Source organism: Capricornis sumatraensis, chromosome 12 (assembly GCF_032405125.1).
Source record: "Capricornis sumatraensis isolate serow.1 chromosome 12, serow.2, whole genome shotgun sequence".
NCBI classification, from domain to species: Eukaryota; Metazoa; Chordata; class Mammalia; order Artiodactyla; family Bovidae; genus Capricornis; species Capricornis sumatraensis.
The window spans coordinates 41,917,567-41,936,022 of record NC_091080.1 but is presented as its reverse complement, the minus strand read 5'-3'; the positions used below and the strand labels follow the sequence as shown (position 1 = coordinate 41,936,022).

Here is an 18,456-nt window from a genome sequence, read left to right as displayed (position 1 = left end):
CTCCCTGAGGCTGGCGTCCCTCCGTTCTTGCCCAGCCCTCGGGGCTGGCCTTCTCTGGGGGCACAGAACTCTTTTTCCTGACATTACCCAACTCCTGGGGTGCAGCCAGTGGCCCAGGACCGAAAAGGAGGGAGTCCCCTTTCCACCCCACAACCTGCCTAGTTTAGGGATGGGGGATTAAGTATGCGCTCTTTCCAGGCTTCCCAAAAACACTCCTCTCAAGGATGCTATTCTGCTTGGGCCCGGCTCTCTCCCGCGCCGAGTTGCACAACAAACCATTTAAACATTTCAGCACAAAACCCAATCCATTGTGGGCTGCACATTAAAAAGTGTTATTCGCTTTGAAGTTTTTGTCTAATGGCTCTAAACTGAAAGAAAATGTTTTCCTATTACTTAATTCAATCATAGCGGAGAGACTTGGTAAAAAGCCCACGGATTCTGCCCCAAAGTGTGACAGAGTTCTCTTTGTGTTTGCTTATCCTCTGCTGTCACACACTTTAATTCGCCTCTCTTTATCTGGCATTCAAAACTTTCTTCAATGACATTCAATAAGGTCCAGAGGCTGGAGGGAAAAAAAAAACTGGTTATTCCCCCCCACACCCCCAGATATTCTTTCCCAGTAGCTTTGGCCTTGCTCACATTCAGGGGCTCTTAACCCCTTCCTCCCCGGGCATGGGCTACAGTCCCTGAAGAGAGCTCCTCATTGACCCTTTGCGGGCTCCCAGCTGCCCCTTTCAGGCTTCTGGGTCCTGCCTGCACCCTGCACCTCTCCCACCCACCTCTGCCCAGAAGGGAGGCCCTCTCCCAGCTCTAGCACCCCTCTGGGCCCAGTCTTCGAGGTCCTGGCCAGCCCAAATTTTCCAGGGAGCAATTAGAACTGGCATTAAGCTGTACTGATGCACCCTGGCTTGTCCGCCAACACCTCTCCCACTCACATAGTAGGAGCCTTGAGGAAGAGACCTTGGAGTTGAGGGATGCCGCTGGCCCCCCAGGCTGATAGATCCATCAAGGAAGCTCCGAGTCCTTACTCTTCCTTCTAGGGGACAGGCCCTCCATCCCGATTATTTCTCCCCCGCCCCTCTCTTTTATGGAATCTGTTATTTCTCCTCAAATAAACTATCTTTGCTTTTTGATCAGCTATCATCTGCTGCTGTTGCTACTGCAGAGATGTCTCGGATGATGAAAAGCCGTGCGAAGACTTCCATTCGGGGCCCTTATTTCGTGCACTGATTCCCCGTCCGGAAAGCTTCTCTCTCCATGTTTCGCAATTCCTTTCAGGGCTCAGAGCAGGTAACTGCAGCGACTCGGTTCCAATAAAATCGAAAGTAAACGTCTTCCTTGAAAAGTCTCAGGCTGTACATTCGAAAAATGTATGCTAATATCCCATTGTATGGGAAAAGCTCCTGCTTGGAGCCCAGAGGACGATTTTAGAAGCCGAAGCTGTGTATACTACGCCAGGCGTTTCAAGTTGTTTAACCATTGTGTGACCAGAAAGAAGAGACTGATGCAGGTGACAGGAGAAGGTCTTGGGGAGAGAGAAAGTCTGGTAGAGCATGGCCAGAGTCAGCAGAAGCTGGGCACAGAGCTGCCCCTGGAGCCGCTGCCCCTCTAGGGCTAACCCCCGGGAAGGCAACGACTTCCCAGCGCACCCGCGGGTCTGTTGGGGCACGGGCCAGCGGAAAGAGCGCCCACACGCTCCACTTCTGGTGTTGTGTTAAGATCTAGGTCTTTGCCGGCCAGGCCCTCCTCCCATTCCCTGTCTCTGTCTGTGATTCCCCGTGGCTGGTTTCCTCTTTACAGCCACGATCGCCTCCTGAACAAACACTAAGGCGCTACGGGCAGCATCAAAGTTAAGAGAATTTGAGAAACGTAGAGAAAAGAGGGACAGCGATGCGGCTAGTGCTGGAGAGCAAATACCGAGCCCTTCTGTCTGCCCAGCGACGCCACCCCTGCAGGAGCCCTGCTCCTGCTTCCCGTACCCAGAGAGGGGAAGGAATTCCACAGGTGGAAATAGTGGCCGGCCACGGGGACGCTCGCGGGGTGCACAACTGAGCTGATTAAACCCAGTGGAGGCAGCCTGATCTTGTTGAAGGCGGGGCGGGGGGCGAGGGAGAAAGGATAGCAGGACGGGGACTCGGACCGAGTCCCCCAGAAAACACGGGAGTGTGCGCCCATGGGGAGATCTGCGGAAGCGAGGGTGCAAAATCAGTAAGATAAACGGGCCGATCGCCAATGCAAAGTCAAAGGGGAGTAAGGAATAAAGAGAAAGAAAAGAATATTAAATCGCAGGAGAATGAGAAAATAAACCCGCAAGAGGGAGAGGAGGGGGCGAGGGCGCCTGTTACCGCGTGGGTGGGGTTGACAAGAATAGAGTACATTATGCAGTTCATTTAGTTAACAAGTGAAATAATGAGGAAGCGTGCAGAGTGAATGCCAAGAGAAAAGGCACAAAAACCCTATTGAGAGGCCCCGGCCGCTCCTGGCGTAGCCCATCACATGGCAATAGTCCTATTTAAGCAGCGCCGCTGGCGCCTTTCAGCACCACTAGTGCTGGCCAGCACCCCGCGCTCTCTGGGCGGCGCCTCCAGCCGCGGCCTCCCCGGAACGGGCAGCTGCGCGCGGCCGCGGCCCGGGCGAGCGCGCGGGGAGCCCCGGGGTCCGCGGGGCGCCGGGAGCAGGCCGGCGGCGGGGCGGCCGCGCGCCGGGGCCATGCCGCGCTCCTTCCTGGTGGACTCGCTGGTGCTGCGCGAGGCCGGCGAGAAGAAGGCGCCGGAGGGCAGCCCGCCGCCGCTCTTCCCCTACGCGGTGCCGCCGCCGCACGCCCTGCACGGCCTCTCCCCGGGCGCCTGCCACGCGCGCAAGGCTGGGCTGCTGTGCGTGTGCCCGCTCTGCGTCACCGCCTCCCAGCTGCACGGGCCCCCCGGGCCGCCCGCGCTGCCCCTGCTCAAGGCGTCCTTCCCGCCTTTCGGCTCGCAATACTGCCATGCGCCCCTGGGCCGCCAGCACTCGGCCGTGTCGCCCGGGGTCGCTCACAGCCCCGCCGCCGCCGCCGCCGCCGCCGCGCTCTACCAGACCTCGTACTCCCTCCCCGACCCCAGGCAGTTCCACTGCATCTCCGTGGGTAAGCCGCGCGGGGGGGCAGGGAGGGGACAGCCCAAAGCTGGCCAGGCGGGGATAGGGGATGAGGACCCTGGGTTCCTGGGGGTGATCATGTCGGGCCTCTGAGGGGGGACACTCTGGGTGGCGTGCTGCTGGAGAGCTGGGACTGGACCCTGGCAGGGAGGGAGAAGCAGGAAGTCCCGATCCTGGCGGAGACTTCCAGGAGGGAGCGAGGGCTGGGGCGCAGGGCATTCCATGGAGTGCGGGGCCCGGTGACTGGTGGAGTACCAGGGTCCCTGGGCTTGACGAGGAGGCCGACCGCTATTAGCTGCCGTGCATTGTGTTGGGGCGAAGGGGTGGGAGAGAGACCAGAATCCCGGGATTCTGACGGCCGCCCACCGGAGGATGGGGCCCCCGGCGCCGAGGTCTGATGGCTTGCGTCTCTGCGCCCCACCCTCTCCAGACAGCAGCTCGAACCCGCTGCCCAGCAGCAAGAGGATGCGTACGGCGTTCACCAGCACGCAGCTGCTAGAGCTGGAGCGCGAGTTCGCCGCCAACATGTACCTGTCCCGCCTGCGCCGCATCGAGATCGCGACCTACCTGAATCTGTCGGAGAAGCAGGTGAAGATCTGGTTCCAGAACCGCCGAGTGAAGCACAAGAAGGAGGGCAAGGGCAGCAACCACCGCGGCGGCAGCGGGGGCGGCGGGGGCGCGGGAGCGGGCGGGGGCGCACCGCAGGGCTGCAAGTGCGCGTCGCTCTCCTCCGCTAAATGCTCCGAGGACGACGATGAAGTGCCCATGTCTCCGTCCTCCTCGGGGAAGGATGACCGCGATCTCACGGTCACTCCCTAGGCGCACGCCTCCCCAGGGAGCCCACCCCAGACACTCCCCGCGCGTGGCTCCAAGACTGGTCCTCGGTCACGGCACTGTTTCCCAGGCACCCACTGCCTAAGGCGGTCGCGCACTGAGGTAGCGCGACTTTGCAGGGGTCTTCTGTCCTGGGAAGCGTCAAGAGCTTGGCTGACGTGACCTTGGTGTCCCCATCCCAGGGCCCGCGGTTATCCAAAGCGGACTCCCAGCTATGAACACACCGCAAGCGCGCGAATCTTTCTCTGCCCGGCGACACAGCGGCCCGGCCCAGCCCAGCGCCTTGCCGGCGGCCGGCGCCTCCTCGCCCGCCAGCTCCGGACTGGCTCAGGCTTCCTCGCTTCCTCGGCTCTTCTCCACCCTGGGCCAAGCTCGGCCTTTCACCTCTAGGGTGCCCATTCGCTCCTCCCTCTTTTTTTTGTCTTTCCCTCCCCACCGCTTTGCTACGGTGATTAATCCACTCCCCCCAACCGCCACACACACTTAGGAACTCCTGGGTTTTGGTGTTTTTCTTTTCCTTTCTCCTCCCCTCCCCGCAGAGCCCCTTTGAAGTTCATCGTTCGTTTGTCGCCCCCCCATCCGACCCTTCTGTGCCCATGGCTCTTCTCCCACGAGAGAAACTGCCTGTCGGGAAGCCGGTTCACTTTGTCTTGGAGTCGCTCTGCGTTTCCCCGAGTCCCACTGTCTGCCTCTGAGGACACTCATCTCCCATACCCCAGCCCTGCCCCGGCCTAGCTTGTCATTGTAAGGTCTCTGTAATGCCAGAAGATATTTATTTATTTATTTATGTACAAAATTTTAAATAAACTTTTTTTTTTTCTTAGAAATCCACATAGCTCTGGATCCCAAGCCAGGTTGGGGCTTCCTGCTGGGGCCGGTGGGGGCTGGGTGGTGGAGTCCGGCTCCATCTCTCACCTTGCTGCTCACCAGCCCCTCTCTACACCCTCAGCACCCTCACACACACACCCCACCCCGACTCCAACTTCTGTGCCCACTGGCCGGGTGCGCTCCCTGGTCTCAGTCTGGTTCCGGCAAGGTACACCCCCGCATTAGAGAGCCCAGTCCCAAGGGAAGGAAGGGCTCTGCCCGCCCTGTGCCTTTCGTCCTGACCCCTGCAACGCCCCCATCCCGCCTAGGGTTGGGCCCCACCTCCAGGCCAGCCGGTCGGTGTGCCTGTTCCCACCGCCATCCCCAAGGTCAGGGAGTCGGTGAACTTAGTCCTCTGCTGAGCTCGGATTGATAACTTGTTATCAATCTTTTTTTAAAAAAATCTGTCTTACTTGTTAGGGGCAAATTCCCAGCGAAATGGTGCGACCTCCTCTCGGAAAGGTCCTCATGCTTTGCAAATTTCCTTAGCGTGGGCCCTCCTCCCAAGCCGCGGTTTCGGAGGACCCAAAGGATCCTGCGCCCGGGTTCCCGCGCGGGGCCCAGCGTAGCGGGTGCAGATGGCTCCAAGACCTTACGTTCTCATCTATTCTTAACAACCCCACAGCCCCCGACGACTTAGAATCCACACCCCAGCCCTCCTGTGGAGATAAGCTGGGGTTTTACGCATTACACGGAGGAAGAGACTCTGGAGGTTCGCGGGTTCCTCTGCGCGCACGGCACGTGGCCACCGGAGCCAGGTGTTTCTGTTCAGGAAATCGCAAACGGGAAACAGCGGATCCGGATTCTCATGACCCGCTCCCCCACCCCCACCCCCACCAAACCCCAACCCCGCCCGATCCTGGAAGCCTGGGTCACTTCTTTTCCTGACAGAAATCTCTCCGCCACACAGCCCCACACGCACAGCCTGGAGAGAGCCGGACTCCGCGTACTTAAGCAAACACAGGCGTCCCTTTCGGAGAAAGGCGCTAGTATGCTCAGCACAGTTGCGGGTCATTTCTAAAACCTTCGCGCTTTTCCTTTCAGATAAAGCACATGCGGGGCTCACTCTCCAGGTCTCCTAGAGCAGAGGTGGCTGCGATCTGGCTCCCCACAGAGAGGCCACTCCAGGTTCCTCCTGCAGCCGATGCCTGGATGGTGTCCCAGGCAGAGGGAAGTTGTCCCGTGCGCCCTTTGGCACCCTCCCTCCCTGCCCCCCGTATCCCCATCTGTCTGAACCCCAGTCTCACTGAAGACCGGTTCTCCGCCCTCTCAGGAGGAGCCAGCACCAGCCGACCCAAGATGTTTTATGGCAGACCGTGAACAAAATAGCAACTAACTTGTTACAATCCATGCTTCCGACGCTCTCCGAGTTTTGCACGGCTGACCGGCTGATCTGAGAGCCCTTGGATAGTAAAGTTTCGATCCCTTAGCTCCAGTGCAACCCACCAGTCTGTCTGCCTTGAAACTCCGGGACCCGGCAGCAGGAGGGCCCCCAGGCCCCGGTCCACCGTGGATCCGGAGGGCTCGCTTTGGGCCAGCCCCTTCCCTGGGTCATGGGACGGGGCGGGGAGGGTGCACCTGAGACCGGCTTTCCGTTGGCACACCCATGGACGAGGACTGATGTAGGAGATGGGTGGGCCAAGGGCCTGGGGGATGGGGTTGGCGTGGGGAGGTGCGTTGCTGAGAGAGACGGCAATGGAGCTTGGAGAGCCCTGAAGAAGCTGGATCGCTCGCCCGCCCCGGCCGCCCGCCGCCCGCCGCCCGCCTCAAGCTACCCCCACCCCTTCAGTATTCGATCCACGCAGGGGTTCCTCCTGTCCCCGCTGCTCTCAGAAGCCGCCCATCCAGGGCTGCGCGCCGGGGCCGCACGGCTACAGCTCTCACCGGAGGGCGAGCGCGCCTTCCTTCCTCTCGGCTTTCTCTTCCCAGGACTCCATTTCCCCGTCCTGCTCCCAGAAAACCGGATTTTTCGCTTTCTGGGAATAAATGCAGCCTCCTTGTGGCGGTGCCAGCGGTGACCAAGGCGGACAGGGGCGCAGCGCGGGAGAGCGCGGACAGGGCTGCGGCGGCTAGCGGGGGCCGCTACCGGCTTCTTAGTCCAACGTGCTTTAGTGTCCAACCCTCCTCACCCTGCGGTCTCTGCCGGGCTCGGTCCAGACCGACTCTGCTGCCTGGGTTGCGGCGCCAAGGCACCGCGCGCCTACGGACACGGAGCTTCTTACCTGGGAAGCCAGGATCCAGCCCCGTTAACCACCACTCTATTTTCAGCTGTAATTTGGGATAGCAAGGCAAATTGTGAAATTAAAATCAAACTGAGTTATCGGGATGAAATTTCCTGGAAATTATCATCGAGTGTGAGTAATCCACATACGGACCCCTGGTTTATTTCGGGGACAGCACCTTCCTTTTCTCTGTGGTTTAGTGACTAGGAGTCTGGACACCAAAATCCAAGTGATCGACTTTGCAGGTGGTCAGTTGGGTGATCTCGGGCAAGCCACTGGTTCTTCCTAAGCCTCCGTTTCGTCACCCGTAAATGGGGATTTTCTTTGCAGGGTTATCATGCACTGTTACAGGACTGAATTCACCTAAAATACTAAGCACGAGCGAGGTCTGCCAAGTTTCAATAAATGTTGACTAATCTTGCTGTGGTTGTCACTTTTCCTGCCTATAGCTGTGCCTGTGGCATGCTGAGTTATTTACCGAATGCTGGAAAATGACCACTCTCACACAGGCTGCCACTCAAACCTAACACTGAGAGGCTGGCGAACACACACAGATACAAATGTTTCCAGGACTCCATCAAGTCAGTCTGTCCTTCAGAGAACCAGTAATGGCCAGGAACTGCCCAGGCGCTGAGACTCACCGAAGTTCAGACAGGGACTCTCCACCTGTTTCTCAATTTCCCACTACTGACACTGGGCTAAAATATTCTCTGTGAGGACCATCCTGTGCACTGTGGGATGTTTCAGAGCATCCCTGGCCTCCACCCACTAGATGCTAGAAGCACCCTTCTCCCTGTGGTGACAACCAACAGTGTCTCCAGACACTGTTCCCAGATGCCCCGTGGAGGAACATTTCTTTTCTGAGACCCAGTCTTCAGGTTGAGAAGCACTGATTTAGACTTGTGTCTTTTCTGCTGACGTTAGCTAGTCTGCAGCGGCCAGCATTTGGTAGCCTAGCTCCAAGCACTTCTCTCCTTCCCTTCATCCATCCCTCAGGAAATAGTTGAACCTTCTCCACTGGGGGCTCTGGACTCTGCACTCAGGAGGGGCTTGAGAGGACCAAGAGGAAAGAGAAGGTGGTGGGGTGTGGGGGGAGAGACCACAGGTGCCTGGGAGCAGGCTGGCCAGCCCTGGACGTCTGGCTTGAAAGCGTGGATCCTTCTGGAGGCGTGCTGGGTGAGTGGAGTGGAAGGGCCAGTAGGCCTTTCCAAGAACCCGCTATCCTGTGGTCCCGTGACCTGTGGACAGCTGGGCTCCCTCTTCAGTCATGTCCATGGGTACCCACAGGACCACACTTTGGGGGAAAGATATCAGGAGCCTGGGAGGAATCCCCCTCTGTCAAGGACACACACTGACCACCACCACCACCAAGGTGGTTCTTCTGGGTCACAAACCGTGTCTGTTTTGCCAGTGTCTGCAAGTCTGAAGCTAGAAAGCAATTCTTTTTTACCTAGGTCTCCCGTACCTGGTTCAACACAAGGACCTCTGAGAGTAGTGTCCACTGAGCACATCATTCAATTTTTCTGAGAAAAGGCTCTGGAAGAGCAAAGAGCAGGAAGTCCCTGGGGACAACTAAGAGCAAAAAAAGAGGGCAGAGGTCAGGGGAATGGGTCCCAGAAGTCTCCCTGGCATGGATCAGGGTTGCCTGGGCCATGGGCCCTGAGACTGGGCTCTGGGGGTGAGTAAAGTGCTGTCGGACAATTCAGAAGCAGACTCACCCACAAAGTGAGGAAGGGGCTGATTCCAGTGGGGCAGTAACCCCACCCCACCCCAGGGTCTCCCCAGTCTTGTATGTGGTGATCACAGGTGGACTTCTAGTTGTTGTCATAGTCACGCAGTTGTGTCCAACTCTGCGACCCCATGGACTGCAGCACGCCAGGCCTCCTGGTCCCTCACTATCTCCTAGAGTTTGTCCAAGTTCATGTGTATTGAATTGGTGATGCCATCCAACCATCTCATCCTCTGCTGCCCTCTTCTCCTTTTCCTTCTTGCCTTTGATCTTACCCAGCATCAGGTCTTTTCCAATAGTGACATCCTAATAAAGTGTGCGTGTGCGTGTGTGTGTGTGTGTGTGTGTGTTGGAGATGCTGAAATGAAAGGAAGGTAAAGAAACATGGAGGAGAACCAGATCACCCTGAAGTTGGACACCCAGCTTCAGGGCATCCTGTCACAATGAACCCAAGCCCTGGTGCTCCTATGGTAGAACTCTCCCTAGAAATGACCAAGACACCCCAGGTCTTGGCACCTCACAGCCTGGTGTCCAGCCTCCATCTGTGAGCGAACCTTCCTTCCCAGCTCAGGAGGAAGTGCCGCCCAAGGCATCCGTTTCAGGCAAGAGTGGGTGAGGGGATAGAGAAGCCGTGGTACATATATACGAGGCAATACCACTAAGCCACGAAAAGGAGTGCATTTGAGTCCATTCTAATGAGGTGGATGAACCTAGAGCCTATGATACAGAGTGAAGTAAGTCAGAAAGAGGAAAATGAATATTGTATGTTAACACATATATATGGAACCTAGAAAGATTGTCCTGATGAACCTGTTCACAGAGCAGCAATGGAGACACAGACATAGACAACAGACTTCTGGGCAAGGTCGGGGGAGAGGGGGAGATGAACGGGGAGAGCAGCACGGATGTGCGTACACTAACATACGTAACAGAACAGACAGCCAGTGGGAATTTGCTGTGTGACTCAGGGTTCTGTCACAACCTAGAGGGGTGGGAATGTGTGGGAGGTGGGAGGGAGGTTCAAGAGGGAGGGGACATACGTACACCAATGGCTAAGTCATGTTGCTATATGGCAGAAACCAAACCAATATTGTAGAGCAATCATCAATCAATGAAAAATAAATAAATATAATTTTAAACAATAGAGTGGGTGAGAAAGGTGCCACCACAGTCAGGGGACCGGACACGAGTTCAGGGCACGGCTCAGGGGCCCTGCAGTGAGGAGCTTCCCTTGCTGGTCTCACTGGACCCCAGGCTTTTGCATCAGGAGAGGAAGGGGCCACTTCCATAACCTCCCTGTCCCCGGCGAGGGCCAGAGAGAAGCAGAGGTCTGCTGCCTCGACGCCCCGATGCTGAGCATGTCTTGAGTGGCTCTGTTATGGGCTGAATTGTGCTGCCCCACACTCCCCGTGAGCAGGCTGACACCTTAACCCTCAGAATGCAAGCAAGCTTGGAGATGGGGGTCTTTGAAGAGGTGATTACGGTTAGATGAGCTTGTAACTGTGGGGCCCCAATCTGAGATAAGAGGTGTCCCCTTACAAAGAGGACGAGGCAGAGGACAGCCACTCAGAATGACAAGCCTGTGAAGACATGTGTGTTTGCTAAGTCGCTTCCGTCATGTCCGACTCTTGCAACCCCATGGACTGTAGCCTGCCGAACTCCTCTGTCCACGGGATTCTCTAGGCAAGAATACTGGAGTGGGTTGCCATTTCCTTCTCCAGGGGATATTCCTGACCCAGGGGAATCCAAACTGCATCTCTTGCAGCTCCTGCGTTGGCAGGCGGATTCTTTACCACTGAGCCACCAGGGAAGCCCCGGTGGGGAAGGCAAATGGAGGAGAGAGGCCTCGGGAGAAACTGACCCTGCCAACACCTTGATCCAAGACCTCCGGCAGCCATAACGGAGAGAAGATGAACTTCTGTTGTGAAGCCACGCTGTCTGTGTGCGGCATTTGGTACGGCAACCCTAGGAGACTAAGACAACCTCTGATTCATGTGAGAGCTCTCTAGACTCATCCCCACCCCCGCCACGAAAGCAAGGATATAAGAAGAGTGGGATGCCAAGGGCACTGTGCTGGGAGTCAGGCCCCTCGGACACCTGAGGTCCACACCCAATTATGCCACCAACTTTGCACAGATCATGATCTTTCTGGATCTCGGCCTCCTTTTCTCTCAAGTCAGGGGGTACCAGTGACATCAGTGGGGTTTTCCCTTTTCTTTGTCTGACCAGGACTGTTTCCCTTCTTTCTTCTTTTTACTCTAAATATTTATTTCCTTATTTATTTAATTTTGGCTACACTGTGTCTTGGTTGCGGCACATGGAATTTTCGCTGCAGTGCAGGGGCTTCTCTCTAGTTGCCACGAGAGGGCCTAGTTACCCTGCTGCACGACGGACTTAGCGCCCTGACCAGGGATCGAACCTGCATCCCCTGCATTAACCACTGGACCACCAGGGAAGTCCCCCTCCCACACTTTCTAATAAACATCGGGATATTGTCAAACGTGAATTATGGGGGGAACAAAGGAGGCCCCCATTGAGGTAGACATTCACACATTGAAGGACTTTCCCATAGCCAGGCACCCATGTTCCACAACAGAACCCAGCGAGGACCAGATATTTACTGCTGGGCGTAGGACCTGGACCCCACATCTTCCCCAGAAGTCTGAATTTGGAGGGGAGTGACTCAGAGATGGATGTTTCAGCTAGAGATTATTTCCCATGACTGTGAAGCTAAGAGCCTCTGAGTGATGGCAGATGAACTATGACAGTGGTGGAATGAACTGTCCAGCGAGCCCCAGAGGCCACGTCCACTCAGACTGCCTGGTGGAGAGACCTTGGCTGTCTCTTCCCTCCCTTCCTGCCTGGTTTCCCGGCCATTTCACCAGCTTGCCCATTGATTCTGTGAACTACCAGATGGCTTCCCATTCAACACCTTTTCTGCTTAGGTAGTGGGAAATGGTTTCTGTTGTCTGCAGCTGAGATCTCTGAGTGATTCAGGAATCCGTGCCACATCAGAGCTGTTTAGATCCCACACAGGACCGTGACCAGGCCTGGGACAAGCGTGACTGTTCCATCCCTGGAACAGAGTCAGTCTCTGTGACCAGCACTGATGCCGTAGGGGTCCCTGGACCAGGGCTTTTAGGCTGGTGTCCATGCGTCCCCCTTGAAGGCAATGGGGCACTTAGACCTGTGTGGATGGTTTCAGAGTTCAACGTCCAGGTGTGAGGGCATGAGTCGCAGCTGGTACATGAGCTGGCCTCACCCTGGAGCACTGCTGGGCTTCCTGCGGGGGCGGCAGGGAAGCCATGCTCAGGTGTGCACGGGGACTCAGGACACAACCTCTCCATCCATCCCTCCTGGCCAGGCCCTCTGAGGTGGCTGTCCCCACTGGACACACTCATTGAACTTCTCAGTCTGTGGGGTGCTTTGCTCCTACCAGGGAAGAATCTACCAGCTCTCTAAGATGCTCCATGCTAGTTAAGAACGTCCTGGGACTTCTCTGGTGGTCCAGCAGTTAAAACTTCTCGCTCCCAATGCAGGGGACTCGGGTTTGATCCTTGGTCCAGGAACTAGACACCTTGCGCTGCAGCTAAGACCCAGCACAGCCAAATAAATAAAGGTACTTTTTTTTTAATGTTGTAGAGGCACTCACTAACTCTACTCATCACAGTCCTTTTTATCATGTGTATCAGAAACTGATTTCAAGCTACTTTAGACTAAAAGGTGTCTTGCTGGTTCACCAAACCAATTAAGTTCCTGGAGAGTGCAGTTGTCCTCAGGGGCTCCAGAGACGTGACAGCCCGAGGAGAGAGCTCACCCCCTCCCCTGCCCTTGGCTTTGCTCTTCTGTGGCCACGAGGTTCCCGCCTTTCCTGGTGTGGAGGTTCTGTCCTTGCAGGTGGGAGTGCGGGGCTGGGAGCGGGCAAAATGTGGCAATGGACACAGCCAGCTCCAGGCTCACCTCATCCCAGCTGAACCGCACTTCTCCTGCCCAGAGTCCCATGGTGGTGGCCAGAGGGGCGGCAGGGGTTGTCCAAGGTGGCAACCCTAGAGGTGACCATCCTAACCACAGGGCAGCTCTGCTCCAACCACGTGTCAATCCCGTGGCTGTGGGCAGGGATGGCGTCAGGTGGATTCTATGGCAAGAGTAGGGAACTGGGGCTCGTGGACATTGTCTGTTGAGGTAAACAGCCTGGTTCCCTATTTCACACAACTAGGGACTCTCAGACAACACGGCCTCCCTCGCCTACCCAGTCCGAGGGCCAAGCCTAGTGCCTGCAGAAGTGATTTCAAAAATACAACAGACCACTTTAAAAAGTTACCTTGGGCACAAAATCTAACTTTTTCCTACACAATACATTCCCATTTGGCTTTCCTAAGGGACTTTTACATTGCTTTCCACCAGGGACAGGAAGGCAGAAGGGTGTCCTGTTCCACTCTCCAAGCCCAGCCCCACTCCTGAGAGCTTGCAGGATTACCAGCTCCCATCGCTTTTGCTTTTTACTGTTACACTCTCAACACTGGAAAACTGCACGTACTTATGTGTGTTTCTGTCACGCATGCGGCGAAGCCCAGTGCCCCGAGAGGGATGTCTTCATGGGAGACAGAATGCAAAGGGATTCTGGCTGTGAGAAAGCCATCCAGTTAAACACTCTCTGATCCTGGCTCCCTCTCTGCTGGGCTCTCACAGCCTCTGATCTATCTCTGCCATGCGATTTTTCTTCATAACCTTGGCCCAGCACACCAAACCTAATATGACACACGCTGGGTAACCGCAACCCCCCTGGCCCACCAGCATCTTTTAATTAAAATGTTAATTAAATATCAACCCCACTTCAGCCCAGAAAGAAGGGTTTAAACTCTAAAAGGATTCTGAAATTCTTTCATCAACTTAAGGCATTTTGGGGATACGGTTTGTATGAAAGATGCTTCAGAAAATGAAGTTGTCATGTATTGTACGTGTAAATAAACCTTTCAGCTCCCTGGCAGAACCCAAGCTCAGTGGGGCTGGAAAAGCATTCTGGGTATTGGCATGCAAATGAGCGTGTCAACAGCGGTTACGGGGCACCTCGGAGCGGTAAACAAGCCGATTGTCATGGGAAATGTAGTCGGCGCTGCTCTGTTTGAAACTGTTTTGCAAATCCCTTGTTTGGTTAGATTTCTGAACGTCGAGTTTGTGAACTCAATAATACAGCTTAATACCAAATTCCCAGTCACACCGTCTTTAGATGCCCGACAGCGCCGTGCACACCATAAAGGGCCGCACAAGCCGGCGTGCCCAATCAGACTTGGAATGCACACATGGAAGGCCGAAGGGAGACGTCAGACGCCATTGGAATAGGACCAGCGTGAAGACGGGTGGGTGCATGGACCCCTTGATCAGCAATTGGGGGGCTGGGTGTGGATGGTGTGCCAACCCTCCACCCCTGGCTGCACCATGCCTCGGCCCAGGCTCACCTTCTCAGAGCTGTTCCTTCTCCCATTCCGACCAGCCAACTCCTTCCTCAGCCTCCTCTAGGAAGCCTCCTAGGCCTTCCCGTCGGCGGGACCAGCCTGTCCATCTCAGGAAGGGTCCATCTCATTCATTCAATGAATGCATCAGTGCGTTTTCCCTGCTGGGCCTGGCTGCCCCCGCCCCCCACCGCTGTGGCTCCCAACCTAAGTGGTGCTCCTCGAGGCCAGATGCTGGGTCTGACCCCTCGGAGTCCTGGTTCCGTGCCCCTGCTGCTGCAACCCAGCCTCTGCACCTCCCTGCTGGCCCCCTGCTCGCCGGGGGAAGGGCTCTGCTCCCCATCCAACCCCCTGCCCATCGTTCCTTCCAAACCCACGCCGAGGCTTTTGTCAGTGACCTCAGAACCCATTTCTCTGAAGAGCCCCTTGTCCGGGAGGCCAGCCCTAAAGACGCCTTCGCTGGAAAAGGACATCAGCCCCCCAACAGTCACCCCAGAGCCTGTGATCTCAGGAGCAGGCGCATGTGGTGGACAGCGGGCAGCCCACAGGGAGAGCAGCTGCCTCATGAACTGCCCACTGACTGTGGAGATGTGCCCCGAGGCACCACGAGGGAAATAGGCCGTGCTGCCCTTGTGGGGTACAGGTTTGGTCGTGGAGCCGAAACTGTCCTACACGGTCTCGTTCAGAAACAACTGAGGTCCCTGTCTGAACCTGCCTCCAGGTCTGCCTGCCTCCTCTGATCACTCCCATCACCCACTGTGATGGGGTGAACAGTATCCCCCCAGATTCACAGGTGGAAGCTCTGACCCCCGGGGGCTCAGAATGTGGCTGTATTTGGAGTGAGGGCCTTGAGAGAGGTGATGAAGTTAAAAACAAGACTATGGGTGCAGCCCCTGACCCATCCTGACTGGTGTTCTTACTAGAAGAGGAAATCTGGGCACAGACATACCACACCCACAGTGGGCAAGCCATGTGGACACAGCGAGAAGGGCACCGCCTGCAAGACAAGAACAGAGGCTTCAGAAGGAACCAGCCCTGCCGAGCCCTGATCTCGCGCCTCCGGCCTCCAGACTGTGAGGACATTCCGTCTGCTGCTTAAGCCCCTCAGCCTGCAGTGTTCGTCCTGGCAGCCTGAGCCGCTAAGACATCCAGCACACATACACATCTTCTCTTCATGCAGAGAAGAGACAGAACAGAAAAGCAGAAGGATACAGCAGACCTGAAAAGCGCTAGGAACCAATTCAACACAATTAAGACTCATACAGTTTTCACATAACAGCAGGATACAAATTCTATTCAAGTTCCCACAGACCACAGAACCTGGAGACACTAACATATCCAAGGGCATAAAACAAGGTGCAAAAATTTCATGGTCTGAAAATTAGAGACACCAAGAGAACATTTCACGCCAAGATGGGCACAATGAGGGACAGAAATGGTATGGACCTAACAGAGGCAGAAGATATTAAGAAGACGTGGCAAGAATACACAGAAGAACTGTACAAAAAAGAGCTTCATGACCAGGATAACCATGACAATGTGATCACTCACCTAGAGCCAGACATCCTGGAATGCAAAGTCAAGTGGGCCTTAGGAAACATCACTATGAACAAAGCTTGTGAAGGTGATGGAATTCCAGTTGAGCTATTTCAAATCCTAAAAGATGATGCTGTGAAAGTGCTGCACTCAATATGCCATCAAATTTGGAAAACTTAGCAGTGGCCACAGGACTAAAAAAAGGGCAGTTTTCATTCCAGTCCCAAAGAAGGGCAATTGCCAAAGAATGTTCAAACTACCACACAATTGCACTCATCTCAAACGTGAGCAAAGTCATGCTCAAAATTCTCCAAGCCAGGCTGCGACAGCATGTGAACCATGAACTTCAGGATGTTCAAGCTGGATTCAGAAAGGCAGAGGAACCAGGTAACAAATTATCCACATCCATCAGATCATAGAAAAAGCAAGAGAATTCCAGAAAAAAAAATCCGCTTTATTGACTATGCCAAAGCCTTTGACTATGTAGATTGCAACAAACTGTGAAATGTTCTTCAAGAGATGTGAATACCAGACCACCTTACGTACCTCCTGAGAAATCTGTATGCAGGTCAAGAAGCAATAGGTAGAACTGGACATGGAACAACAGACTGGTTCCAAATTGGGAAAGGAGTACATCAAGGCTGTATATTGTCACCCTGCTTATTTAACTTATATGCAGAGTACATCATGAGAAATGCCAGGCTGGATGAAGCACAAACTGGAATCAAGATTGCCAGGAGTGGTATCAATAACCTCAGATACACAGATGACACCACCCTTATGGCAGAAAGTGAAGAAGAACTAAAGAGCCTCTTAATGAAGGTGAAACAGGAGAGTAAAAAAGTTGGCTTAAAGCTCAACATTCAGAAAACTAAGATCATGGCATCCGGTCCCATCACTTCATGGCAAATTGATGGAGAAACAGTGGAAACAGTGGCTGACTTTATTTTTCTGGGCTCCAATATCACTGCAGATGATGACTGTAGCCATAAAATTAAAAGACTCTTGCTCCTTGGAAGAAAAACTATGACCAACCTAGATAGCATCTTAAGCAGCAGAGACATTACTTTGCCAACAAAGGTCCGTCTAGTCAAGGCTATGGTTTCTCCAGTGGTCATGTATGGATGTGAGCGTTGGACTATAAAGAAAGCTGAGGGCCAAAGAATTGATGCTTTTAAACTGTGGTGTTGGAGAAAACTCTTGACAGTAGAGAGTCCCTTGGACTGCAAGGAGATTCAACCAGTCAATCCTAAAGGAAGTCAGTCCTGAATATTCATTGGAAGGACTGATGCTGAAGCTGAATCTCTAATACTTTGGCCAACTGATGCGAAGAACTGACTCATTGGAAGAGACCTTGATGCTGGGCAAGGTTGAAGGCAGGAGGAGAAGGGGACGACAGAGGATGAAATGGTTGGATGGCATCACTGACTCGATGAACATGAGTTTAAGTAGGCTCTGGGAGTTGGTGATGGACAGGCAAGCCTGGCGTGCTGCAGTCCATGGGGTCACAAGAGTCGGACACGACTGAGCCACTGAACTGAACAGAGTGAAAGGTATTGAAATCATACAGCATCTGTTCTCTTATTGCTGTGAAATCTAATCCTCACCCAGATGTGGGAGTTCTGACAGGGCCGCCTGGGTGTGAAATGCCACACGAGCTGCCCCTCCTGGGGTGTGTGGCCCTTCCCAGGAGTGCCCAGGCAGGGCCAGATAGCCACAGAGCCCTGGTGCCTCTACAAAACTCCCCCACCAACTCAGACCCCCTGCCCTGATCACGCATCTGCTTCCTCATCAAGGACCTGCCGAGCACAACTAGTCTATGTATCAGGTAACGGTGAGAAAAACTATCCTGAGAGGACGCTTACATCTGAGAGGGGGACAAAGACTGTAAGCAAATCACCACAAATTAGAGAAAAACCCACAGCCCAGTGAAGAAAGCAGAAGAGAAAAACTTGATCAGGACTGGGAGGGACCTGAGATCTTCAGGATGGAGAGGAGTAAGCCAGGCCAAGGTCTAGGTGTGGAAGGAAGTCCCACCCAGGGCAGCCCGTGCAGAGGACGTGGGGTCACAAAGCACGAGGCTCTCTGCCAGAGCCAGGAGGCCCAGGGGTGAGAGGGCAAAGGGCAGGTGTGCGCCTAGTACTGAACCTGGTTAGCTGGACTAAGGCTTGAGGGTTCGTTCTAAGAGCACTGGAGGGACTGCCCTGGCGGTCGGTGCTTAAGGGTCCGCCTTGCAATGTGGGGGATGCAGCTTTGAGCCCTTGTTCAGGAAGCTCCCCCATGTTGCAGAGCAACTACTGAGCCTGCACGCCACAACTAGAGTCTGTGCTGCAGTGAAAGACCTTCCATGACGCAACGAAGACCAGACGCAGCAAGTAAGTAAATAAAGATATTCTTTAAAAAGAGCAGTGGAACCCATTGTAGAGGTTTAAGCAGAGGCTTGCCTCAATCACACCTGTCTTTTGAAGGGTTCGCCTTGGCTGCAGCACGGAAAACCGACGGGAGGGAGGCAAGAGTCTTTACGGGGAAGCCAGCAGGTGTTGCGGAGAGGGCAATGGCACCCCACTCCAGTACTCTTGCCCGGAAAATCCCACGGATGGAGGAGCCTGGTAGGCTGCAGTCCATGGGGTCGCTAGAGTCAGACACGACTGAGCGAGTTCACTTTCATTTTCCACTTTCATGCATT

General features: G+C 54.8%; 1 protein-coding gene across 1 annotated transcript; it reads left to right on the top strand.

The window, feature by feature from the left end:
• Positions 1-2,709: 2,709 nt before the first annotated feature.
• On the top strand, positions 2,710-3,951 carry GSX1 (GS homeobox 1). Its single transcript, XM_068984758.1, has 2 exons — positions 2,710-3,121; positions 3,563-3,951. The coding sequence occupies exons 1-2, from the start codon at positions 2,710-2,712 to the stop codon at positions 3,949-3,951; spliced, it is 801 nt and encodes a 266-aa protein (XP_068840859.1).
• The last annotated feature ends 14,505 nt before the right edge of the window (positions 3,952-18,456 follow it).